At 41.6% G+C, this 27,361-nt stretch overlaps 1 protein-coding gene across 1 annotated transcript; it reads left to right on the top strand.

The window, feature by feature from the left end:
- Positions 1 to 14,231: 14,231 nt before the first annotated feature.
- Positions 14,232 to 16,528, top strand: LOC111907643 (galacturonosyltransferase 8). Its single transcript, XM_023903441.3, has 3 exons — positions 14,232 to 14,576; positions 14,659 to 15,912; positions 16,004 to 16,528. Exons 1-3 carry the CDS (start codon positions 14,364 to 14,366, stop codon positions 16,277 to 16,279), a joined length of 1,743 nt encoding a protein of 580 aa, XP_023759209.1. The 5' UTR covers positions 14,232 to 14,363; the 3' UTR covers positions 16,280 to 16,528.
- Positions 16,529 to 27,361: the final 10,833 nt, after the last annotated feature.

Genomic DNA, 27,361 nt, shown 5'->3' with positions numbered 1-27,361 from the left:
ATTCATCCTAAATAATCTTCTATCAAAAAGTCATTTTTGACGCTTATTGTCTAAATTGACTAGCCCTGATCTACGGGCGTTACACCACATACCATGCATAACCACATACTGTACATACTAGGCCACGCCCACTATCCTGGGCCTCGCCCGCTACAAAGGCCACGCCGCTCCAGGCCCCGCCTGGCTTTGAGCCCCGCTCGGATACAAATCTGTTTCACTTAGGCCTCGCCTGTCACAGGGCCTCGCCCACTAACATATAATAGCACGTAAACATATCACATCACATCACATAATCTAAACACATACTAACGGATCTTGTCCTAAGGCCTCGCCTATCTCTGGGCCCCGCCCTTATCCTGCTACTGATGAGTCATGGAACCCTGTCCATACTCCTGCTGATAGTGAGGTACGGGCCCATCCCACCCTCACTCCTTCCCTAACTTGGGCCTCGCCCCTGCTCTGCTGCTATTGAGATGTGGAACACCATCCACACTCTGCTATTGGTGAGATATGGGACCTCGCCCACACTCACCTCCCTACCAGGCACATACAAGTATCACACAGACAACAAGTATAAACTATCACATAAACCATTCCTTGGGCACCCGCCCTTTATCATTGGACCTCGTCCCGAATATCATACTAGCATACTATGCCTAGGGCTAACCCCCGGGTCTTCTACTCATAACTACATGGGTCGGCATTGTTCACACAAAGGGAAACTCACCTACACTGGCTGAAATCGCTGATGATCCCACTAGCTGCTGCCCGACAATTCACTGAACTCCTGCTCTGCTAGCTCCCCGAGCTATCAATATCAATGCAACACTAAGCCTAACTGACCCCCGACAGCCAACCAAGTCAATTCTGGTCTAAGTCAAAGTCCTGGTCAAAGTCAACCTTCCAGGTCAACCCTACTCGCCGAGTCCACCTACTGACTCGCCGAGTTCATATGCTCCGGGTCCTTCCATTCGCGACACGACTCGCCGAGTCAATCCATGACTTCACCGAGTCCAACGATTTCCGAGTCTTGACCTGTCCAACTCGTTGAGTCTCCACCCGACTCACTGATTCGAGTTTCAACTCGAAGCGTTTGGGGTTCCGCGACCTGACTCGCCGAGTCCAAGAGCAGACTCGCCGAGTACAAGGCAATCTTCATCCAACTCACTGAGTTGTTCTTCCAACTCGCCGAGTTCATGCCCAACTTCATCCGACTCGACGAGCTGTTCATCCCACTCGTCGAGTTCCTCCTCATCTTCATGATACTCGTCGAGTCCATTCAAATCTACATACATGCAGAGGACTTTGAGTCATGCATGGACTCCAAACTGTAGATCTATCCTTCCCAAGCCTATTCCTCACATAAAGTTGCAAACTTTACGTGTAGAGAAGGAGATCTAGGCACAATACCCCATAAACTAGGGTTTAAGGCAAGAAGGCTCCATAATCAGCTCAAGGGCAGATACTTTATGGGACACTAGACCAAAACAAGCATGGATCTGAGGTAGCAACCTCAGATCTGGACTTCTAGCTCAAAATGGTTCCTATCATGCCAAGAATGCCCAACACACACATAGATCTAGGTGCAAGGGAGTCCAAGGACTAGCTTATTACCTCAAAAATCTCAGAAATGTCTTCCCAATCCCGGATCTACAGCCCCCTTCTTGCACTCTCAAGATTCTTCTTCTTTCTCCAAGCTTAATGCACTCTTTAAGGCAATAATTTGCTCAATCAATGGATATGGTGGCTAGGGTTTGGTATCCAGGGCTAAAGAGGCAGTAAAGGAACCCTAGGAAGAAGATTAAGACGTTTATATAGGCTCCAAGTCCCGAATTTAGGGTTTTCCACGCACAGACCAGACTCGCCGAGTCACCTTGGCCGACTCGCCGAGTCGGTCACTTACTCCTCGACCCGGATCCCGCTCAGACTTGCCGAGTTTCTCCTTGGACTCGCCGAGTCGCCCCTTAAAATTAAGGTTTTCTTTCCTTTCTTGGCCTTCAAAACTTTGGGTGTTACAACTCTCCCCCACTTAAACTAAACTTCGTCCTCGAAGTTTGCTATGGCCCACCGCCTGCGATCTGCCTGTAATACCTAACCAATTATTCCAACACCAGTTGCCTTCCCTCGCTGGCCTTCCGCTCGGTCATTCCGACTAACATTAATCCTTGCAGATAATCATCTCAGGTCAACCCTGACCCTGAACGTTCTGGAACACAACTTACTCAACCGACATTCCTTCTGGTACTCACCGAGTACTGCACTGAACCCATAGGGGATCTCCACTTCCTTCCTTGCGCGATTTCCTTGCCTCCCCAAGGCAATGCTCCATAACCAACTATTTCCTCTGCCACTGTGAAGACCCTATCTTCACCAATTCTATTACTCCCGCTACTTCCAGTACGGGTCATTATCGCCAGTATCCACTGGTCATTCTTTCTACTATATTTTGGTGCCGAGCACCTCACGATCAGCTAACCGAATTCCACCATATGCTGCATACTCGCACTGCCACTGACTGGCAATTATGTTGTTCCTCTTCTGACTTCCGGATGAACTGAGACCACCCATACTGCTCAATCTATAATGCCATTCATGCGCTACAATCCTAGGATCCTCGATCCTCTATCTTGACACTAAGGTCCTTACCAGGTCCCACCTGTGCTGCTAAAACTCACGGGCCTCGCCCACGGGTCCCACCCGCCTCTAACCTCCTAGTCCCACTAGTCTAACCACTCTCGCTCGGGCCTCGCCCACGGGTCTCACAACCATACTACTAAGCAACCCTGCTCTCAGGTCTCACCTACACTGCTAATCTCATACGGGCCTCGCCCACGGGTCTCACCCAACTATATTCTGGAGCAGCCTCTCCCAAGGTCTCACCTCTCTAGCGATATATAGGCAAACTCCTTATCATTCTCATCCACTATCCATTCCTGATCCCTACCTGATCGCTAGGAGATAAGGGCCTCGCCCCAACTCCGCTAATCGAAGCTACTAAGGAATGCTACAGCTTACCCGTAGTCTTACATCACCATCCATTGCTGACTGCTAGTGAATGCTACAGCTGCCCCGTAGTCTTACAACACTTCCACCACTAACTGCTAGTACAAAGGCTGTAACACCCCAAAGTTTGGAAAGTCAAGAAAAGAAAGAAGACCTCAATTTTAAGGAGAGACTCGGCGAGTCCAAGGAGGGACTCGGCGAGTCCGAGCGGGATCCGGGTTCAGGTGTTAGCGACCGACTCGGCGAGTCGGCCAAGGAGACTCGACGAGTTGGGTCTGAACGAGGAAAACCCTAAATATGGGACTTGGAGCCTATTTAAGCGTCTCATTCTCTTTCCTAGGGTTCCTTTACTGCCTCTTTACCCCCAGAACATCAACCCTAGCCGCCATATCCGTTTTTGAGCTAGATCTTGCATTGAAGAGTGCACTAAAAGCTTGGAGAAGGAAGAAAAGCCTAGGAAGTGCAAGAAGGGACTGTAGATCCGAGATTGAGAAGACATTTAAGATCAATTGGAGGTAATAAGCTGTTGCTTGGAATCCCTTTGCATCTAGATCTATTCTTATGTATGAGTTTTGGTCATTGTTGGTATGATATGTAACCAATTCGAGTTGGAGGTTCAGATCTGAGGTTGCTACCTCAGATCCATGTTGGTTTTGGTCTTGAATCCCCTAAAGTATCAGCCCTTGGTATGTTGAGGAAGTATGTTTGCCATAAACCCTAGTTTAGTGTGTTTTGAGCCTAGATCTCTTAATCTACACGTAAAGTTTGCCACTTTACGTGGGGGATAGGCCCTAGAAGTATGGATCTATGAGTTGGAAGCTCTGTTTGACTCGAAAAGCCACTGCATGGATTAAGAACTGGATAGACTCGGCGAGTCCTTCGAGTGGACTCGGCGAGTAGCTTGAAGATGAGGAGGAACTCGACGAGTAGGATGAACAGCTCGTCGAGTCGGTTGAAGTTAGGCATGGACTCGGCGAGTTGGATGAACAACTCGACGATTTGGTTGAAGATTGCCTTGGACTCGGCGAGTCTATTAGTGGACTCGGCGAGTCAGATCGTGAAACCTCAAACCCTTCGAGTTGAGACTCGAATCAGTGAGTCGGGTGGTGACTCAGTGAGTTGGACAGGACAAGACTTGGAGCTAGTTGGACTCGGCGAGTCATAGACTGACTCGACGAGTCGAGTCGCGAAAAAGAAAGACCCTGAGCGTATGAACTCGGCGAGTCAGTAGGTAGACTCGGCGAGTAGGGTTGACCTGGAAGGTTGACTTTGACCAGGATTTTGACCTTGACCAGAGTTGACCTAGTGACCTTTGGAGGTCAGTTGGACTAAGTGTTTTATTGGCTTTTGATAGTCTAGGGGATTGTCGAGTAGCAGCCAGAGGTTTATCAGCAGAGCTCAGCGGTTCAGGTGAGTTTTCTTCCAGTAGGAACGGATCTAAGGCCACAATGTCGGCCCGTTTAGTTAGCAATAGTTTTTGGATGTTGATCTGATACAGTGGTTAGTATGTTTGATGCCTCCGTGGCTCAGACAGGATTTATACGTTATGTGTTCCGGGCTACGGCCCGATGTAGTATGCAGTATATGTGAGTTTATGCCAGTTGAGATGTTATGATATGCTGTGTTCAGTTAGCTTTGGATTTCGGTCCGATGGAGGGGCAAGGCCCCAGTCAGTTAGCTTCGGACTTGGTCCGATGGAGGGGCAAGGCCCCAGTCAGTTAGCTTCGGACTTCGGTCCGATGGAGGGGACAAGGTCCCAGACAGTTAGCTTCGGACTTCGGTCCGATGGAGGGGACAAGGTCCCAGTCAGTCAGCTTCGGACTTCGGTTCGATGGAGGGGGCAAGGCCCCAGTCAGTTAGCTTCGGACTTCGGTCCGATGTAGGGGACAAGGTCCCAGTCAGTCAGCTTCGGACTTCGGTTCGATGGAGGGGGCAAGGCCCCAGTATGTGCTTGATATGTTATTGTATGGTATGTGGTAGATTGGGGGGGGCTCACTAAGCTTCGTGCTTACGGTTTTTAGTTTTGGTTTCAGGTACTCGGTTTTCAAAAGAGGAGCTCGGGAAGATTGCAGAGCACACACCATAGTCAGTTAGCCTGGGAATGTTTGACTCTGATAATGCTATTATGTTTTGAATTTAATACTCAAAAGTTATGTTTGACTTATGATACGTTGTTATAAATCCATTTTTAGTAATGTTTTAAAAGAAATTTTTAGTCGTGATTTTTGGGTCGTTACAAAGGCACCCATGTGCCATTAGCTCTCAAGATCCTCATTCCGACTCCCTCGAGTCCTACATGCGATCCACAACCTGAATTCCCAACCACGCACTAACCATTACCATCACACGCACTAGATGATGGGGAGTTTCTCAAACTCCCAACCCTGAAATCCTCAATCCATCAAACGCTGAATTACTTCCTTTCCTTCTCGGAGGTCGCGCACTCATTATGGGTCTGCGTGCTCCTGCCTTTACACACTTGGAGGATTCTCCCCCACTTCGATCCTGCTTACCCCTTGTTACTCAATACTCAAAAAGGAATCCCAATCCTTGTGACCATTCCATAATCAATCTGCTAAGGAACCCAAGCTTACCATAGCTAGAGATCTAACCAATCCATCTCTAACACTATACAACTCCGATCTAGCGAGACATACCAAGTCTCTCCCAAGCATGCTACAGTTACTGCATCCTATGTAACCTTCCCCAATAAGGCACATCCCCTCACTACCATTTGAATATCCAAGGTATGCAGATGGCATATAACTCGATCACAATCAACCGCTAAAAAATACAATACTCATACCGATAATGATGCAGAACCATAACAATATAATCATGCACAAATAAAAGAACTGAAAACAGAAATCACATACCTGCAACGTCCGGTGCTGATCGCGCCTCTAAGGTAGTCATCTGAAGAGCTCTGCCTCCTACCGCAGGCGCCTCTGCATGACCCTGACGGCCGTCTGTGATCCTCAAAGTTGCAGGGGCAGGTGCCATCACCCGTCCTGTTGAAAACAAACTGGGGCACTGGGCCTTCTTGTGGCCCCGCTGGTTGCAGTGAAAACATAACAGGTTTGATCCCTGTGAGGTGGTAACAGTACAATCCCTGCTGAAATGACCAATCCGACCGCACTTGAAACAGCCAGACTCACCACCGCTACCACTCCTGCACGCGCCCCCGTGCGCCCTGCCACACTTCCCGCACTGGCTGCGGTCCTGATAATCCCTCGACCTCGAATCCGATCCCTTGGGCCTTTTGCCCAAACCTGTAGCTACCTGAACCTCATCCGGCTTCCTCTTCCGGATCTGCTCCAAATCAATTTCCCTCTCTCTAGCCCGAGAAATCATATCTTCCAGCGTTTTATAGTTGGATCTGCTCACGAACTCCCTGATGTCATCCCTCAACATCTCATGGTATCGGGCCTTCTTCATCTCCTCATCCGCGACATACTGCGGTACAAGAAGAGCCCTCTCCCTGAACTTGACAGTGATCTCCGCCACAGTCTCAGTGGTCTGCGTCAAATCCTGAAACTCCCGTGCCAACTGCTGCACCTCAATAATCGACGAAAACTCCGCCCTGAACCTGGTCGAGAAATCACTCCAAGTCATCGCGTCCAACGCGGCATCATCCCCAAAAGCATGACCAATCTCCTCCCACCAATCCCTCGCTCTGTCCTTCAGAAGACAGGAGGCGAGTCTAACCTTGTCCCCCTCGGGACACGTGCTCGTACGAAAAGCGTTGGCAACATCAGCCAACCATCTGCTGCTAGCAATGGGGTCCCTAGCCCCATGGTAATCCGGTGCCCCGCAAGCCCTGAACTCTCGAAATGTCAAGGTACGCACTCCCAACAAAGCCATCATCTCGGTACGGAAGGCTCCCAGCCTCTCATCCAAAATCTCCAGTACACCCTCATTGACCGTGCCAAAGGAGTCTGATCTAGCATACTGCGTGCAACCTCGGTGGATATCAACTCCCTCATTCGCTCCTTGAGCTGCTCGGCTCCTGAGCCTGAGCCTGATCCCTCTCCAGCGCCTGATCCGCCCACTGGTCTCTCTCGCAACGTCACCATGTTGAAACACATAACACAACCACTATCAGAATACCCATCACTGCTACGAGACCAAACACACGCAGTACCAGGTTCCCGGTCTTGTCTCGGCCCTTCCCGAATCGAGTATGAATCCTCTGCTTTCAATAGTACGGGCCCATACTACCTTCCACATCTATCTGTACTTTCCTCAACAACTGCCTTGACTCCACCAGGTCCCTTTTCTACTACTTCTGCTCCCAGCACTACCTCATCCTAGGCTTACCCTAGGGAAACCTCTGACTCAACTCAAGCCAGTCCTCAGCTGTTGAAGGTCTCCTTGTGATGCCAATTAGCCATTACCTGGATACCATCACATGTGACGAGGCTCAGATAATCCTTCGAGTAAAAGACTCGTCCCTACAACGGTTAGACTCAAACGAGAGCTGCGCAATAGGGCCAAATCCAGCACTCTGAGATTATTCAACCCTGATCACATGTGACGTGACGTATTCACCTAATGGCTAACTCCCATCACTCAGAATTCCACAATGCACAAAGCAAGCAACATTCAGACAAGGGGAAAATCTAACCATATCATACTCAAGCAATCATATCCACATAGCAAGAATTTGAACTAGCATGCAACACAAACTCATAGATCCGCACAAACTCATAAACTCAGGCATAACCTAAACAGACTATCCTACTACTGTCTAATCAACACTATCATGCAACTCAAAACACAAATAATAGGCACATAAGGTATCACCCCTAGATCCTTAGTCCTAATCTAGCATGCTGTTCTATCAACTGATAATCATAACATAAACTTGTATGGGTATTTTGGGGTACTTACTTGAGCTCGGTTGCTTGCATGCACCACACCCTTTTTCTCTTTTCAAAGTTCTTTCCTTTCTGAATTATTTTTGCTTTTCTAAAACTGTTTTCTTTCCCAAAACTCTCTTTTACAAAACTGTCTTTTCATTTTGAAAACTTCTATACCAATCCCTCAGTTTGAGTTCAGACACGCTCGAGAGCATGTTCAAATCCCCTAAACCAAGGCTCTGATACCAACTTGTAACGTCCCAAAATTCAAGACTAAAAATTTCTTTTAATAAATATTACTTAAAGTAAAATCATCGATTCAAAACATAATCAAAGTAATAGTTTCCAAAACACATGTTCGTTATCAGAGTAAAACATTCCCAGGCTGACAAATCTATGGTGTGTGCCATGTGATCACCCTGAGCTCCATCATCCGCTACTGGAAGTACCTGAAACCAAAACTGAAAACCGTAAGCACGAAGCTTAGTGAGTTCCCCACCCAACCACGTACCATGCATAACCACATATTGCACATACTGGGTCACGCCCGCTATCCTGGGCCTCGCCCCCTACCTCGGGCCTCGCCCGCTACAAAGGCCCCGCTGCTCCAGGCCCTGCCTGGCTTCGAGCCCTGCTCGGATACAGATCTGTTTCACTTAGGCCTCGCCTGTCACAGGGCCTCGCCCACTAACATATAATAACACGTAAACATATCACATCACATCACATAATCTAAACACATACTAACGGATCTTGTCCTAAGGCCTCGGCTATCTCTGGGCCCCGCCCTTGTCCTGCTACTGATGATTCATGGAACCCTGTCCATACTCCTGCTGATAGTGAGGTACGGGCCCAACCCACCCTCACTCCTTCCCTAACTTGGGCCTTGCCCCTGCTCTGCTGCTACTGAGATGTGGAACACCATCCACACTCTGCTATTGGTGAGATACGGGACCTCGCCCACACTCACCTCCCTACCAGGCACATACAAGTATCACACAGACAACAGGTATAAACTATCACATAAACCATTCCTTGGGCACTCACCCTCTATCATTGGACCTCGTCCCGAATATCATACTAGCATACTGTTCCTAGGGCTAACCCCCCAGTCTTCTACTCATAACTACATGGGCCGGCATTGTGGTCGTAGACCCATTCACACAAAGGGAAACTCACCTGCACTGGCTGAAATCGCTGATGATCCCACTAGCTGTTGCCCGACAATTCACTGAACTCCTGCTCTGCTAGCTCCCCGAGCTATCAATATCAATGCAACACTTAGCCTAACGGACCCCCGACAGCGAACCAAGTTAATTTTGGTCTAAGTCAAAGTCCTGGTCAAAGTCAACCTTCCAGGTCAACCCTACTCGCCGAGTCCACCTACTGACTCGCCGAGTTCATATGCTCCGGGTCCTTCCATTCGCGACACAACTCGCCGAGTCAGTCCATGACTTCGCCGAGTCCAACGATTTCCGAGTCCTGACCTGTCCAACTCGCTAAGTCTCCACCCGACTCACTGATTCGAGTTTCAACTCGAAGGGTTTGGGGTTCCGCGACCTGACTCGCCGAGTCCGTTAACACCCAAAGTTTTGAAGGCCAAGAAAGGAAAGAAAACCTTAATTTTAAGGGGCGACTCGGCGAGTCCAAGGAGGAAATCGGCGAGTCTGAGCGGGATCCGGGTCGAGGAGTAAGTGACCGACTCGGCGAGTCGGCCAAGGTGACTCGGCGAGTCTGGTCTGTGCGTGGAAAACCCTAAATCCGGGACTTGGAGCCTATATAAACGTCTTAATCTTCTTCCTAGGGTTCCTTTACTGCCTCTTTAGCCCTGGATACCAAACCCTAGTCGTCATATCCATTGATTGAGCCAATTATTGCCTTGAAGAGTACATTAAGCTTGGAGAAAGAAGAAGAATCTTGAGAGTGCAAGAAGGGGGCTGTAGATCCGGGATTGGGAAGACATTTCTGAGCTTTTGGAGGTAATAAGCTAGTCCTTGGACTCCCTTGCACCTAGATCTATGTGTGTGTTGGGCATTCTTGGCATGATAGGAACCATTTCAAGCTAGAAGTCTAGATCTGAGGTTGCTACCTCAGATCCATGCTTGTTTTGGTCTAGTGTCCCATAAAGTATCTGCCCTTGAGCTGATCATGGAGCCTTCTTGCCTTAAACCCTGGTTTATGGGGTATTGTGCCTAGATCTCCTTCTCTACACGTAAAGTTTGCAACCTTACGTGAGGAATAGGCTTGGGAAGGATAGATCTACAGTTTGGAGTCCATGCATGACTCCAAAGTCCTCTGCATTTATGTAGATTTGAATGGACTCGGCGAGTCCTTCGAGTAGACTCGGCGAGTATCATGAAGATGAGGAGGAACTCGACGAGTGGGATGAACAGCTCGTCGAGTCGGATGAAGTTGGGCATGAACTCGGCGAGTTGGAAGAACAACTCGTCGAGTTGGATGAAGATTGCCTTATACTCGGCGAGTATGCTCTTGGACTCGGCGAGTCAGGTCGCGGAACCCCAAACCCTTCGAGTTGAAACTCGAATCAGTGAGTCGGGTGGAGACTCAGCGAGTTGGACAGGTCAGGACTCGGAAATCGTTGGACTCGGCGAAGTCATGGACTGACTCGGCGAGTCGTGTCGCGAATGGAAGGACCCGGAGCATATGAACTCGACGAGTCAGTAGGTGGACTCGGCGAGTAGGGTTGACCTGGAAGGTTGACTTTGACCAGGACTTTGACTTAGACCAGAATTGACTTGGTTGGCTGTCGGGGGTCAGTTAGGCTAAGTGTTGCATTGATATTGATAGCTCGGGGAGCTAGCAGAGCAGGAGTTCAGTGAATTGTCGGGCAGCAGCTAGTGGGATCATCAGCGATTTCAGCCAGTGCAAGTGAGTTTCCCTTATTGTGACTGGGTCTACGGCCACAATGCCGACCCATGTAGTTATGAGTAGAAGACCTGGGGGTTAGCCCTAGGCACAGTATGCTAGTATGATATTCGGGACGAGGTCCAATGATAGAGGGCGAGTGCCCAAGGAATGGTTTATGTGATAATTTATACTTGTTGTCTGTGTGATACTTGTATGTGCCTGGTAGGGAGGTGAGTGTGGACGAGGTCCCGTATCTCACCAATAGCAGAGTGTGGATGGTGTTCCACATCTCAGTAGCAGCAGAGCAGGGGTGAGGCCCAAGTTAGAGAAGGAGTGAGGGTGGGCTGGGCCCGTACCTCACTATCAGCAGGAGTATGGACAGGGTTCCATGACTCATCAGTAGCAGGACAAGGGCGGGGCCCAGAGATAGGTGAGGCCTTAGGACAAGATCTGTTAGTATGTGTTTAGATTATGTGATGTGATGTGATATGTTTACGTGCTATTATATGTCAATGGGCGAGGCCCTGTGACAGGCGAGGCCTAAGTGAAACAGATCTGTATCCGAGCGGGGCTCGAAGCCAGGCGGGGCCTGGAGCAGCGGGGCCGTTGTAGCGGGCGAGGCCCGAGGTAGGGGGCTAGGCCCAGGATAGCGGGCGTGGCCCAGTATGTGCAGTATGTGGTTATGCATGGTATGTGGTAGGGTGGGGAACTCACTAAGCTTCGTGCTTACGGCTTTCAGTTTTGGTTTCAGGTACTTTCGGTAGCGGATGATGGAGCTCGGGGTGATCGCATGGCACACACCATAGATTTGTCAGCCTGGGAATGTTTTACTTTGATAACGAACATGTGTTTTGGAAACTATTACTTTGATTATGTTTTGAATCGATGATTTTACTTTAAGTAATATTTATTAAAAGAAATTTTTAGTCTTGAATTTTGGGACGTTACATCAAGCTACACCAAAAGGTATGTCATCTAACTAGTCTTTGTAGTATAGGTGCTTCATAATATGCTGGTTAGGATGAAACCTTGGAATATTTAATATTTGCATGTATAATAGAGAAAACATAGATCTAAGGTTTATAGGGTTGCATGTACACCGTAGGAGTGTTAGAATGCTCAAAACCCAACACTCTCTTCAAAACATCCTTCAAAGATCTCAAACAATTACTCAATACTCACAAAACTCAATGAACAAGAGGGGAAGGCGATTCTAGGGTTTTCTCTGGGCAAGGAGGCTAGCCAAGGGGGTTAATGTTCTTTATATTGGGTACAATGCCCGAAAATTAGGGTTTTCATCCTCAGCGTTAACTCGTCGAGTTGGGTGCTTAATCTGCGCGTCCAAATAGATCCCTACACGACGATTTGGAGCTCCCCAACTCGTCGAGTTCCAGCCCAGAACCCCAAAATGTTTGAGAAATAAATATTACTTGGACCAAGCGTTACAGGTTAAGTGTCAAATATTGATTTAAATTGAAAAAAATAAATCTTTAACTCGACACAACTTTCTATCACATTATAACTTAGGGTTGCTAAGTTATGTGGATAAACAAATCTCTTTTACTTGTATGGGATTACAAGTGTAAAACCTGTTGCACTTGACACTTTTATAATTCATTAGTCTAAACACACTTTTGAATATAAAAATACAAGGAGTCTGAACGATAAACAATTCTCTTTTACTTGTATATGTTTACAAGGGTGGAACATGTGACAACCCGTTATTTCCTGTTAACAAAACTCTAAACTACAAGCATGTTTATTTAACTGATATGCAAATACATGTGAAAATCATAAAAGCAAGGTACTAAAGGCTAAACATTTAACATAAAAATCACATGTGATTAGGTCAAACTTACACTAGTTCAAAGTTAAAAGGGCTATACTTGAGTTGATTCAAAATTTAAATCATCAAAATAACTCCAAATGGAGTTTACGGCCAAGAAGTAAACTCCAAATGGAGTTCACGGCCAACAAACCACACGAAAAGGGAGTTTACAGTCCCAAAAGCAATTTAAGGAAGTAGTTCACAGTCCAAGAAGCTTCCAAACATGTGTTCACGGCCAAAGTAAAAAAGGAAACAAGAGTTCACGGCCAAGGGATGTGTTCAGTACTACAAGTTAAGGAGGTTGATTTTTTTCCTTAATAGTTCTTAGAAAAATTGCATTTACATGTGCAAGAACAAAATAACTACCTATATAAGCGTGAAGTTTAGCTACTTCACGAAGTTGGGACTTGGTTTTGATATGCTTATTGAAGGATGGGACAAAAGCTAGTAAAATACAGTGTCAAGTTAGAACTTATGAGAATGTAAACTATTGTGTGTATTATCTTCATGTATTCACTATGAATAAATGGGTTCAATCCTTAGTGACACACTGATATTTGAATATTTGGAATGTATAATATACTAATGTGAAATTCAATCGTCACGACATTTCATTTATGCACCAGCTTATTATTATTATATTTTTTAAAGTTAATTATGATTAAACTTAAATGGGGGAGGTTTCTTAGTGAATTTTCACTAATTGTATTTAAGTGTAATGGATTGACTTGTTGACTAAAATCAATATTGATGAATATTAAACAAGTAAAGAATGTGCGGAGTGCATACTTGTTTAAGTTTATTCAAGATTAAAAGTAGACTGTTATTTATGGGTGAAACCCCTGAACGAACGGGGGTCCAGGGGCAGCCCCTGACGGGATCTAAGGGGCAGAGTCCCTGGTTAGGGTTGAATTTGTGAAAATTATAAGAAAACCTGAATTTAGGACAGGTTATGTCTATTGAAAACTGTCTTGTGAAAGTTTTCAAACATAAAACTGTTTAGTGACAGTTTTTCAGACATAAAACTGTTTTGTGATAGTTTTATGATAAAAGAGGTATTTAATCAATTTTTGGTCAAAAATTTGGTACTCACAAAATTTTATAACAATCCATTTCCTTGTTCTAATTTATCATTCTGATTCTTATCTAATTGAAGATTATGAAGTACCATCCAAATACTTCAATTTAAAAGTGATAATCACAATTCTCAAAATTTCAAATACTACTACACCCCAAATTTCTAACATATCATATATATAATCAAGACACGATGACCGGATTCTATTTGGCATAAGTAAAATCATAATAGAAACTAATATTTGTCATTTTCTATTAAAAAATAATCAATAACTTTATCTTAATTACCAAGAAGATACATACTTTTATGAGGATCACCGACACAAATTCAAAATTGCGGTATAGAATCAAGAAGTGTAAACAATTATCAGTTTCCCGATATTTTATGTAAACAATTGCGGTTTTTATTATTCTGTTTAATTTTTTTTATCACTTTCTATAAAGAAATCAAATTTTTTGGACTTTACCTGATATTTGATTTTAGTGAACACCTAATAAAATCAAACATAATCTATTTAAAATCCAAAATTTTTAAATATATTAGGTAGATTGGCAGATCCGACCCGATTAGTTGACAATTAACACCGTGTTCCCACCGTCAGATATCGTTTTCCCAATCGCTTACTCTCGGCTGGACCAGTCTTCTTCTGCTCATCTTTCAGTGTGTGTGTAAATACCAACACGCTTTCGCCGGATATTGTGTCGGTTACTCAATTTTGGGACGGATGGCGATATCCGGGAGCATTCGGAGCTCTCGCACTTCAAACTCCGAGCGAAACTTTCGAATTAATGGTCCATCCACACGACCACCGGTTGCGGTTGCCGGTGTTACATTCAGGTTCCTAGCATCAGCTATCACCGTCGCCGTCGTCCTCTTCTTCACTGTTTCCTTCACCTTTACCTCATCCTCCGACGTCATTTATTCTGATTCCAACATTGTTCGTACATTTTCCTTATACGTAATTGTTAACTTATTGAATGCGTAATTAATAATGTCTTAATTGATTGTGTTCATTGTAGAATCAGGGACTTTCCTTTAATAAGAACGTAGCTGGATCGTCTCGGAGGTCTGTACTTGCATTGAAATCTGATCCACTAAAACCTAGATTTGATCAGATCCGAAAGCAAGCAGATGATCACAGATCGCTAGCTCTGGCTTACGCTACCTACGCTCGTAAACTGAAGCTCGAAAATTCGAAACTGGTTAGGGTTTTTGCTGATCTTTCACGCAACTACACAGATCTGTTATCGAAACCTGCTTACAAAGCATTGTCCGACTCCGATGCGAACTCAATCGACGAGCCGACACTTCGGCTGTTTGAGAAGGAGGTGAAGGAGCGGATTAAGGTGACTAGACAAGTGATTGCCGATGCGAAAGAGTCATTCGATAATCAGCTTAAGATTCAGAAGCTGAAAGATTCGATATTCTCTGTTAATGAGCAATTAACCAAGGCGAAGAAGCAAGGTGCTTTCTCCAGCTTGATCGCCGCAAAATCAATACCTAAAAGCTTGCACTGCCTCACAATGAGGTTGATGGAAGAGAGAATCGCGCATCCAGACAAGTATTCTGATGAAGGCAAACCACGACCGGCTGAATTTGATGATCCCAAGCTTTATCACTATGCTATCTTTTCTGATAACGTGATTGCTGCTTCAGTTGTAGTTAATTCAGCTGTGAAGAACACAAAAGAGCCATGGAAGCACGTTTTTCATGTCGTGACAGATAAGATGAATCTAGGTGCAATGCAAGTTATGTTCAAGATGAAAGAATATAACGGTGCTCATATTGAAATAAAGGCAGTGGAGGATTACAAGTTCTTGAACTCTTCATATGTCCCAGTGCTAAAGCAGCTAGAATCTGCAAATTTGCAAAGGTTTTACTTTGAGAATAAGCTTGAAAACGCAACAAAGGATACAACCAACATGAAGTTTAGGAACCCAAAGTATCTCTCCATCTTAAATCATCTGAGATTCTACTTACCAGAGATGTACCCAACACTGCACAGGGTTCTGTTCTTGGATGATGATATTATTGTTCAGAAGGATTTGACTGGACTCTGGAAGATAGACATGGATGGAAAAGTGAATGGAGCAGTTGAGACTTGTTTCGGGTCTTTCCATAGGTATTCACAATACATGAACTTTTCCCACCCTTTAATCAAGGAGAAGTTTAATCCCAAGGCCTGTGCCTGGGCTTATGGTATGAACTTCTTTGATTTGGATGCCTGGAGGAGGGAAAAATGCACTGAGGAGTACCATTACTGGCAAAATCTGGTAAGATAGAGGTTTTCAATTTTCATGAAAGTTTTCTTTGTTTCATATTTTTGTAGCCATATATGAACGGTGATTCTCATGTTTTTTGCAGAATGAAAATCGAACTTTATGGAAATTGGGGACACTGCCACCTGGTCTGATCACATTCTATTCCACAACCAAACCATTGGAGAAATCATGGCATGTTCTTGGGCTTGGTTATAATCCAAGCATAAGCATGGAGGAGATTCATAATGCTGCAGTTGTTCATTTCAATGGGAATATGAAACCATGGCTTGATATTGCCATGAATCAGTTTCGTCCACTTTGGACAAAGTATGTTGACTACGATATGGAGTTTGTTCAGGCCTGCAATTTTGGTCATTAAACTTATGATGCAGTCATGGCTGAAGCCCTTTATTTAAAGATAGCATGCAAATTGAAACCTTTATCAGATGCTGTGGAGTTCATATGTTTCCAAGTATGACATCATCATCCTTTTTCTATTCTAGTTTTGAAATTTGTTTCTGAAGTGTTTATAGCTCCAGAGTCCAGAGTTAATTTATTTTGTTATTTGTTTACTTAATGACTTCAGAAAAACATATATATAATATAATATAATATAATATAACAGTAATCATGACTAATGCTTTCAGTACCTTCTTATAATTTTTATAGACTTATACTGCTAGCAGTTGGCTTAGATCTCCACCATAATATATATCTCCATAGATGTTGTTATCGAGTTAGGAGAGCATTTAATTCTTTGTACCTTTTTGGACTATTATAGATACGGAATTATGTACCAATAAGTTTGCAACGTGGTTTGGTAATCATGTTAAAACATATCCATATATCTTAAAAAGCAACATATCTTTCCTTTTCATTTTTTTTTTATCATATAATCAACTGTTTAACATCCAATACACTTTACAAAGCATATTGTTCTAAATTATCTTGATAACTTTTGTAGGGAACATCTTCACTTACCCATATAAGTATCAACAATTTCACTAACATTCAAGAAAACACAAATCAAACACTCATCATCTTCCTTCGTCTTTCTTTATTTCCAGACCAACATGTAGAAGAATCATTAGAAACCAATCAACATAACAATTGTCAAGAATCATAGACATATACACCCTCGTAAATTAGTGAATGTTTGCCTAGTATGGCTCCCCCTTTATATTATCCGATAATTTACCACGGCAACATTTATAAGAATGGCATTTATGAAAATAAATATATGTTATGTTATGACAAAAAAAGTTTAATTACCTAAAACACCCTCTTAGACACACACATGATGGCAGAAACCCAAGCCAAAGATGAAAGAGGGGTAGTTGTACCTGAGTGATAAAATGTTTGCTAAACCCAAAATCAAACCCTAGTCTTTGGTTGTAATCATGTCTTTCATTGTTGAAATCACCGATAATCGTGAAGAGGGTGACATAAAATATACCAATTCATCAACTCTAGAAGCAAAATCGTAATGTAAATCGATACAAGTAAATCTAGATACTACAGGAGTTCAACCTTAGGGGGTGTTTGGGATAACTTTTTCAGCTCAAAAGTCATTTTTATAAAATGATTTTTTGTAAAATGTGTTTGGATGGTAAAAAGACAAAAGTTGCTTTTAAGAAATACAAAAGTTCCAAAAGTCCCAAAAGTCACGTTTTTGTGACTTTTGAAATCAGTATTTTTTCCTCTTGCTCAAAAGTTGTTTAAAAAGAACTTTTTAACTTAGACAAACATCTTTGCATTATTTTGACTTTTCTGAAAAGTGAAAAGTCAAAAAGTTGTTTTTAAAGCATTCCCAAACACCCTCTTAAAAGAACAAAATGAAAATCAGAAGAACACATTCATGAGAGAAGTGTCTTGTACAAACTAAATACATCAGTGCCTTCGCTGAAGAGGGCAAGTTGTTTGTCGAGCGTTTGAGATTAGGAGCAATTCGATGGTCAAAAATTGAAATGAAAGAGTCAAAGGGACGAAAATTGACAAATGACAAATCACGGTGGTCAAAATCTTAAAGTGCACAAAAGGTATTGTTCATAAATGCTAGGACTTTTAATATATGTATTTAATTAAATCTCTTTCCCTTCTTTTTTCTTCTTTTTTTCTCCATTCTAATAAAAGAGTAGTTTTAATCTCCTTTTGACATGTGTCATCATATTAAGCCTCATAATTAATGTAAATTTTATTTTTCTTTTACCATGTTTCATCTTATTATGTCTTATAATTAATGCATATCATTTGTCACATATTGATTTTCCATTTCAAATTTCAAATTTTAAATGTCTCATTCTAATTACATTAAATTAACAATATTAGAATAAAAATTAAAATAAAATTAATACAAATTATAAAGTGATATAATTTTACATATTTATTTAAATCAATGATTATAATTTTATATAACTAAAAAAACCTCTTAATTAATAATTTATTTAAAATAAATTATTAATAATTTTAAATTTTAACTATTAAATTTTAATTAATTTTATAACGGTGGTTCCCACGGATTATAAATTAGTTGATAATAACCGATTGTGTATGGTAAATTTATTTTTATGAATTAAGCTTATTAAAAATTTTAGTATTTTATCATAGTTTAAAACACATCTTTTTATAAAATTTGTAGAAAACTAGTTAATATAATGTTGTTTTTGTATATATATATATATATATGATTTATTTTTCCAGGGTTAATACCATATATAATTTAAAAGAAATTAAATATTCTCTTATATTTTCTTTTTATTCATTCTTCTATCAAATATTAACATGTGTCATATTTAATGTCACAATGAAATTAGTAATAATTTAATCTAATTGTCACCATTTCATATAAGTATGAGGATAATTTAATTTCTCATAATTTAAACCAACTATTCCAAAAGTCTTTAGGACATCAATTTACACTTTATTATATTAAGATTTAACCAACCATGTATATTGTCCCAAATTGGTCAATGTCACTTGCTAATTGCTAGTGGTTACCCAATCTTTCTTTTTTATCGGTCTAATCCAAATTTCCCTCAATCTTTTAACAACTGTCTTTTACAATACTTTATTTTTACAACTATTTCTACTTTAGTATTTAAAAAATCATTTTTAACAAATTAGTTATTTTACAAAACTACATTTTTTATAACTTTTTGCCTCAATTATTTTACAACTACTTTTACAAGGTTTTTTTTTACAACCGTTTTTCTATTTTTTTTTTCATAGTTATAAAAATGAATTTTTATAAAACAAAATTTATCATGTTTTATTTTTCATAATAATCTTGCATGCATGAATACGAATATCTAATAAAGTTAGAAAAGAAATTTGAAAAAGAAAATAATTGTTTAAAAATAATAAAAAATCTTACAAAAACATGCATAAAAAATAAACATATATAAATAGTTTTTACTTCATGATGCATACAAATATGTAAAAAAGCTAGAAAATAAATTTATAAAAAAGTAATTTGTAAAAATGAAAATAAAAATAAATATGTAAAACTAATTATAATAAAAAGAAAAGAAAAAAAGACGTATAGTCTAAGCGTTGTTAGAAGGTGACCAGGAACATGCCTCAGCCAAAAGAATAAAGATTTAAACAAAATATATAGATTTAAGAGTACGATTATGAACCCATATAAAAAATATATTTTCAACATTTCGTGTTCGGCCTCCCTAGTAAAGATATGCTGCCCTCGGTTTTAGTACCTTATTTTCGTAAGCTCCTCTGCCTCCATTATCATCTATAACTTTTACTAAGATGTAAAAAAAATATAATTTTTTTTGTAAAAAACTAGTTTTCTAAAAACACTTAGTCCGCCATCAACATATATATATATATATATATATATATATATATATATATATATATATATATATATATATATATATATATATATATATATATATATATATATATATATATAAGTCAAATGAGAACTAAGACACCGACAACATAAAAAGACTTATATACTTAGTCGGTGTCTTAGTTCCTAACTTTAGAAAACTTCATAAAAGGTCCTTGTAGTTTTCAATTTTTATCTTGATTGGTCCGCCATCAACATAAAAATACTTATATACCCTTTTTAATTTCTTTCACATTTTTCTTTAATTAAAATAAGTTAAAAATAAAATAAAAAATATAGGTAGGTGTGGAAGGTAGTATGGGTCCGTACTACGGAAAGCACAGGTGTAAAAACTAGAAAGAACACAATTTCCCAACATCACCATCTATTATATCATTTGAGGATTAACAGACAGGTGGTTTTCAAGTACTTACAACATAAACCTCACTACATAAACCTACACTACTCTTAACAATGAATCTTTCAATCCTAATCTAAAACAAGATCAAGAACAGATGATAGATCATCTTAACACTACAGAACAAACCCTAATAACAAGAGTTCTTTACAACGAGAGAGAAAGTGTATGAAACAATGAAGAGTGACTGAATGAATGACCCGATCAGCTACCCTTGACCTTAAGTACCTGGGTCATCTTCAACCCGAAGGATCCGCGTGTTAACCCAGATACATATATATCTAACTGAACACATTGCACCCTTCTACAATCTGGAAGTTTACCTGCAATACCCTTTTACACATACATCTACAAATGTATTTATTTTAATTAACAAAATGTTAGTTTGTAACTTTAACCATTATTTATTTTAACATCCCCCCTCAAACTAAACAGTTTGAATATAAATATTAGAAAGAAAAAGGATCAAACAAACTCAGTTTATCACTAAGACTTTGATGTTGAGAAGACATAAGAGACTTAGTGAATATATCTGCAACTTGATTAGAAGAACTAATTTTAACCAGTTTAATAATTCCTTTTATAATTTTTTCCCTTATGAAATGAACATCAATTTAAAAGTGTTTGGTCTTATCATGAAAAACTGGATTCATAGCCAACTTAATGGCTGATTCATTATCACAAAATATGTTAATAGGTATAGAAATTTTATACCCAATATCATATAGAATTTTTAAAATCCAAATTTACTCACATGATAAAGAGCTTAAAGCTCTATATTCAGACTCGTAGAAGAGCGAGATATAGTATATTGTTTCTAAATTTTCCAAGAAACAGGAGAATTACCAAAAAACAGAACATAACCAATTACATATTTCCTAGAAAACATTCTTTTAGCCCAATCAGCATTTGAATACCCTTTTAACAAAAGTTCATCAGATTTAGACTTCAAAATACTAACACCCTTACCAGGACTATACTTAAGATATCTTAACAATCTCATTGCAACTTGAAAATGAACTTTAGTAGGTTTATGCATATATTGATTTAAAACATGTACTGCATATGCAATATCAGGTCTGGTAATAGTAAGATAAATAAGCTTACCAATTAACTTCTGAAAATCTGTAACACTTTCTACTAAAACATCTTTACTATTATCAAACACAATATTTGACTCAAGATGAGTCTTAACAGGTTTACAACTTAACATACCAAAGTCATGTAAAAGTTTTAGACAATACTTTCTTTGAGATAAACAAATACCATTTGGAATATCTATAACTTCAAGAAATCTTTTACTTTTGTTATTTCATTCTCACAGTTTCCAGTGACAATAATATCATCAACATATACTAACAAAATGTAACACCCAAAGTTTTGAAGGCCAAGAAAGGAAAGGAAACCCTAATTTTTAGGGGCGACTCGGCGAGTCCAAGGAGGAACTCGGCGAGTCCGAGCGGGATCCGGGTCGAGGTGTAAGTGACCAACTCGGCGAGTCGGCCAAGTGGACTCGACGAGTCTGGTCTGTGCGAGGAAAACCCTAAATCCGGGACTTTGGGCGCTATTTAAGCTCCTTATTCTCTCCATTAGGGTTCCTTAGAGCCTCCCTCATTCAGAAAGCAAACCCTAAGCCTCCATTGTTGTGCATTCAATCTTCCAAGCCATTTTTGGGTGATTTGAAGGAAGAAGAAAGAGGGGAATCAGTGAAGCTTCAAGGATTGGCTTCAGATCTGGAGTTTGTGGAGCCTTTCTGAGGTATTGAAGGTATTAAGTCATTTCCTTCCCTTAGATCTATTTTGGTTGTGAGTTTTGGGGCTTTTTAGCCATGATTAGTTGCCCATTTGAGTTAGAAGCCAGATCTGGAGTTGCTACTTCAGATCTAAGCCGATTTTGGTCTTGGGAAGCATAAAGTTTCAGCCCTTGAGTTGATTATGGAGCCTCCTTGCCTTAAACCCTAGTTTATGGTGTATTTTGCCTAGATCTCCTTCTCTACACGTAAAGTTTGCAACTTTATGTGAGGAATAGGCTTGGGAAGGGTAGATCTACAATTTGGAGTCCATGCATGACTCAAAAGTCCTCTGCATGTATGGAGATCTGAATGGACTCGGGGAGTCCTTTGAGTGGACTCGGCGAGTAGCATGAAGACGAGGAGGAACTCGACAAGTGGGATGAACAGCTCGTCGAGTCAGATGAAGTTGGGCAGGAACTCGGCGAGTTGGATGAACAACTCGGGGAGTCTATTGAAGGTTGTCTTGGACTCGGCGAGTCTGTTCTTGGACTCGGCGAGTCAGGTCGCGAAACCCCCAAACCCTTCGAGTTGAGAATCGAATCAGTGAGTCGAATGGAGACTCGGTGAGTTGGACAGGTCAGGACTCGGAAATCGGTAGACTCGGCGAGTCATGGACTGACTCGGCGAGTCGAGTCGCGAATAGAAGGACTCTGAACATATGAACTCGGCGAGTCAATAGGGTGACTCGGCGAGTAGGGTTGACCTGGGAGGTTGACTTTGACCAGGACTTTGACTTTGACCAGAGTTGACTTGGTTGTCTGTCGGGGGTCAGTTTGACTCAGTGTTGTATTGAAATTGGTAGTTCGAGGAGCGAGTGGAGCTGAAGTTCAGAGAGTTGCCGTGCAGCAGCTAGTGGGTTCATCAGCCAGATCAGCCAGTGCAGGTGAGTTTCCCTTTGTGTGAATGGGTCTACGGCCACAATGCCGGCCCATGTAGTTATAAGTAGAAGACCCGGGGGTTAGCCCTAGGCACAGTATGCTAGTATGATATTCAGGACAAGGTCTAATGATAGCGGGCGGGTGCCCAAGGAATGGTTTATGTGATAGTTTATACTTGATGTCTGTGTGATACTTGTATGTGCCTGGTAGGGTGGTGAGTGTGGGCGAGGTCCCGTACCTCACCAATAGCAGAGTGTGGATGGTGTTTCACATCTCATTAGCAGCAGGTTAAGGGCGAGGCCCAAGATAGGGAAAGAGTGAGGGAGGGTTGGGCCCGTATCTCACTATCAGTAGGAGCATGGACGGGGCTCCCTGGCTCATCAGTAGAGTTCGGTTGTTAGGACCGGAGGGTAGTCAGACACCCCAGATACGTCTGATAGTATGTGATGTTATGTTTATGTGCTAGCATGATATTATGTTATGTGATAGTGGTAGTAGGGGGTGAAATAGTCCCCACTTACCGGTCGACAGGACCGAAGGGGTAGGCCAGCACCTAGATATGTTAGGCAGTATATGACTTATGTGTTTACGCTATGCTTTTATGTGGTAGTGTTAGGGGGTGAATAGTCCCCGGTTACCGGTTGAAAGATACCGAAGGGGAGGCCAGCACCCAGATATGCTAGGCAGTATCCGGTCGTGAGGACCGAAGGGGAGCCAGCACCCAGATATGCTAGGCAGTATCCGGTCGAGAGGACCGAAGGGGAGCCAGCACCTAGATATGCTAGGCAGTATCCGGTCGAGAGGACCGAAGGGGAGGCTAGCACCTAGATATGCTAGGCAGTATCCGGTCGAAAGGACCGAAGGGGTAGGTCGGGCACCCAGATATGCCTGACAGTATATGTATGTTATATGAATGTATGGTATAATGGGGGAGCTCACTAAGCTTCGTGCTTACGGTTTTCAGTTTTGGCTTCAGGTACTTCCGGTAGCGGATGATGGAGCTCGGGATGATCGCATGGCACACACCATATATTAGTCAGCCTGGGAATGTTTACTCTGATAACGAACATGTATTAAACTAATACTCCGTTTATGTTTTGAAATGATGAATTTGCTCAAAGTAATGTTTTATTAAAAGAAATTTTTAGTCTTGAATTTTGGGACGTTACACAAAATAACAATCAACTTTCCTGAAACCTTAACAAACATTGAGTAATCATTATAACTCTGTTTAAAACCAAAATTAATCAAAGAACTACTTAGCTTTTCATTCCACTTTCTTGGTGTCTGTTTTAAACCATATAAAGATTTTAACAGTTTACAAACTTTGTTATCTTTTTTACTACGATATCAGGAGGTATTGTCATATATACCTCCTCTTCAAGAGAACCATACAAAAAAGCATTATTAATGTCAAACTGATACAAATTCCAATTATAGTTTACAGGTAACGTAAGAACAACACGAATAGTAACTATTTTCGCTACAGGAGCAAAAGTTTCCTCATAGTCAATACCTTCCCGTGATTATACCCTTTTGCTACTAAACGAGCTTTATACCTTTCTATTTCACCATTTGCTTCGTATTTAATTTTATATATCCAACGACATCCTATAGGTTTTCTATTTTTAGGTAAATCTGTTATAACCCAAGTATTATTCCTATACAAAGCTTCCATTTCCTGATTCATAGCTTTAACCCATTCAGGATTAAGAGAAGCTTCATAATAAGACTGAGGTTCAACTGTTTTATCAAGATAATAACAAAACACTTGTTTCAGAAATTAAATTTGAATAGTTAACAGTTTTTTCAATTCCATATTTATATTTTCCTTCTACAATATAATCACTAAATTTAGATGGAAGCCTAGTTTCTCACCTGGTACGTGTGAGACCAATAGACTGAGTATCAGAAGGATCATAAACTAAAGGACTATTTTCCTCATACCTGACAGGAGAGTCAGGGGAACCAACAGAACTAGGACCAGACCTATCAAAGAGAGGCACATTGGACCCTTCAAATCTTAAACTAGTATATATGTTCCTCTCTGTAGGATCTTTTCTACTAGGACTCAAAGGAGAACTAGCACCATCTAAATGATGATCCAGTCCTTGAGTTCTATTAGAAACACCTTTATCCACATAATTTTCAGAAAGTAAAGGATCATCATAGGAAAATTGATCAATCCCACAAGAAACATCATTGGACCTACTAAACACAGGGTTCTGCATTTTGAATGGAAACACATATTCGTAGAATTTAACATCCCTGGAAACAAACATAGAATTTGAATCAAGACTTAAAACTTTGTATCCTTTCTTTTCTAAAGAATAACCCATAAAAACACACTTTTCAGAATGAGCAGAAAACTTATCAGTATTATTTAAACTAGTAGAAAAACATAAACACCCAAACACACGAAGATTATCAGAATTAGGTGACTTTTTATAAACTAACTCATAAGGAGACAACCCTTTTAAAATAAAAGAAGGAGTTCTATTAATAAGGAAAACTGATGTGAGAATAACATCACCCCAATACTTTAATGGAACCCCTGATTGAAACATAAGAGACCTAGCAACATTAAGAATATGTTTGTGTTTTGTAACGACCCGTCTCCGGTATGATGATTCCATGATATTTATTTTGAAGTTTGCAAGAGGGACTCGGCGAGTTCATAGCCTGACTCGCCGAGTAGGGACGGGATTTCGAGCACGTGTTAGTCGGCGACTCGACGAGTCCATATTCGGGACTCGGCGAGTCTGCCTGTCTGGAAGAAACCCTAAATCCCCGGGTTGCTCATTATTTAAGCCACCTTATAGCCCCCAATCTCGCCTCCTTCAACCTCAGAGAGCTGTGAGAAAACCCTAATCCGTTCTTGAGTGATTTAAGTGTTATTGTGTGATATTTTGAAGGCTTGAAGAAGAAGAAGAAGAAGAAAGGAGCAAAAGGAAGAAGTGTAGAGCAAAGATTCAAGGGCAAATCAGAATCCATTGAGGTATTCTTCGGATTCCCTCCCCTTTTATACTTCAAATTTCCATTGGAACTCTTCTAGTAATAGTTTTATGCCTTCTCAAGCCTTATGATCGTATGGATGCCTTAGTAGATCGAGATATCCTTAGATCTGTTCATTTAGGAGTTGTAGAGCCCGGATCTATTGCCTTTTTGAAGATACTTTGCATGAAAACCCTAGATCTAGCCTTTATTATGCTTTTTGAGCTATTTTATCTTCATGGATGCATATGGGCACGTAAAGATAGAATCTTTACGTGCCAATCGAGTTAAGGGAGTCCAGATCTATAAGTTCTATACACTGGATTCAAGCAGAATCGAGTTTTGAATTGTTGCATGCAAGCGACTCGGGGAGTCGAGTCGAGAGTCCCCGATTTTTCCTTTTCGAGTGATGCCGAGTAGGACCAGTGAGTGGTAGAGTGGACTCAGCGAGTTTGAGGTCAGACTCGGTAATGGAGGGACCCGACGAGTTGTTCATACAACTCGGCGAGTCCAAGGCAATCTTCTTAGCTCGAAGAACAACTCGTCGAGTTGTTCATATGACTCGGCGAGTCGGATGCATATTGCCTAAGTTTTTGATTCGAAAGAGAACTCGTCGAGTTGATGCCATACTCGACGAGTAGCAGCGAGTAGGGTCGAGAAGTGAGAATAGGGACTCGGCGAGTTGGCGGCCCAACTCGGCGAGTCAGGTCAACTGTGGGTTGACTTTGACCAGGAGAGTTGACTTTGACCAGGAGAGTTGGCTTTGATCAGGAGAGTTGACTTTGACCAAGGGTAAAAGAGTCATTTTACCCCAGTGCAGTGATTAGCATTGATTGAGTGTGTTTATGGACTTGTAGCCGGGGAGATACCGGAGCAGCAACAGATAGCTTTCAGAGCCATACACACAGCAGCCAGTTCACGAGGTGAGTTTCCTTCCAGTAGGAACGGGTCTACGGCCACAATGCCGGCCCATTTAGTTAGTAGCAGTTCCGGACTTCAGTCCGAAGCAGTAGTTCAGTATGCTTGATGTCTCCGTGATTCAAGCATGTTGTGTGTTATATGTTCCGGACTATGGTCTGATGCAGAATGCAATATGTGTGTTTATGTTAGTTGCTATGTGTTATGCCATGCTATGATGAGTAGTTCCGGACTTCGGTCTGATGCAGTCAGTTCCGGACTTCGGTTCGATGCAGTTAGTTCCGGACTTACGTCCGATGCAGTCAGTTCCGGACTTCAGTCCGATGCAGTTAGTTCTGGAGTTCGGTCCGATGCAGTAAGTTCCGGACTTTGGTCCGATGCAGCTAGTTCCGGACTTCGGTCCGATGCAGTGGGCAAGGCCCAGTATGTGTCTTATATGTATTGTATGGTATGTTGTAGTTTGGGGGAGCTCACTAAGCTTCGTGCTTACAGTTTCAGTTTTGGTTTCAGATACTTCCGCAAGTAAAGGGAAGAGCTCGGGATGATGGCATCGCACACACCACAGCTTCAGTTTTCATCCTGGGAGTTGATTCAGTTTCTTGATTTTGATA

Source organism: Lactuca sativa, chromosome 8 (genome assembly GCF_002870075.4).
Source record: "Lactuca sativa cultivar Salinas chromosome 8, Lsat_Salinas_v11, whole genome shotgun sequence".
NCBI classification, from domain to species: Eukaryota; Viridiplantae; Streptophyta; class Magnoliopsida; order Asterales; family Asteraceae; genus Lactuca; species Lactuca sativa.
This window is presented reverse-complemented; position numbering and strand designations above follow the sequence as displayed.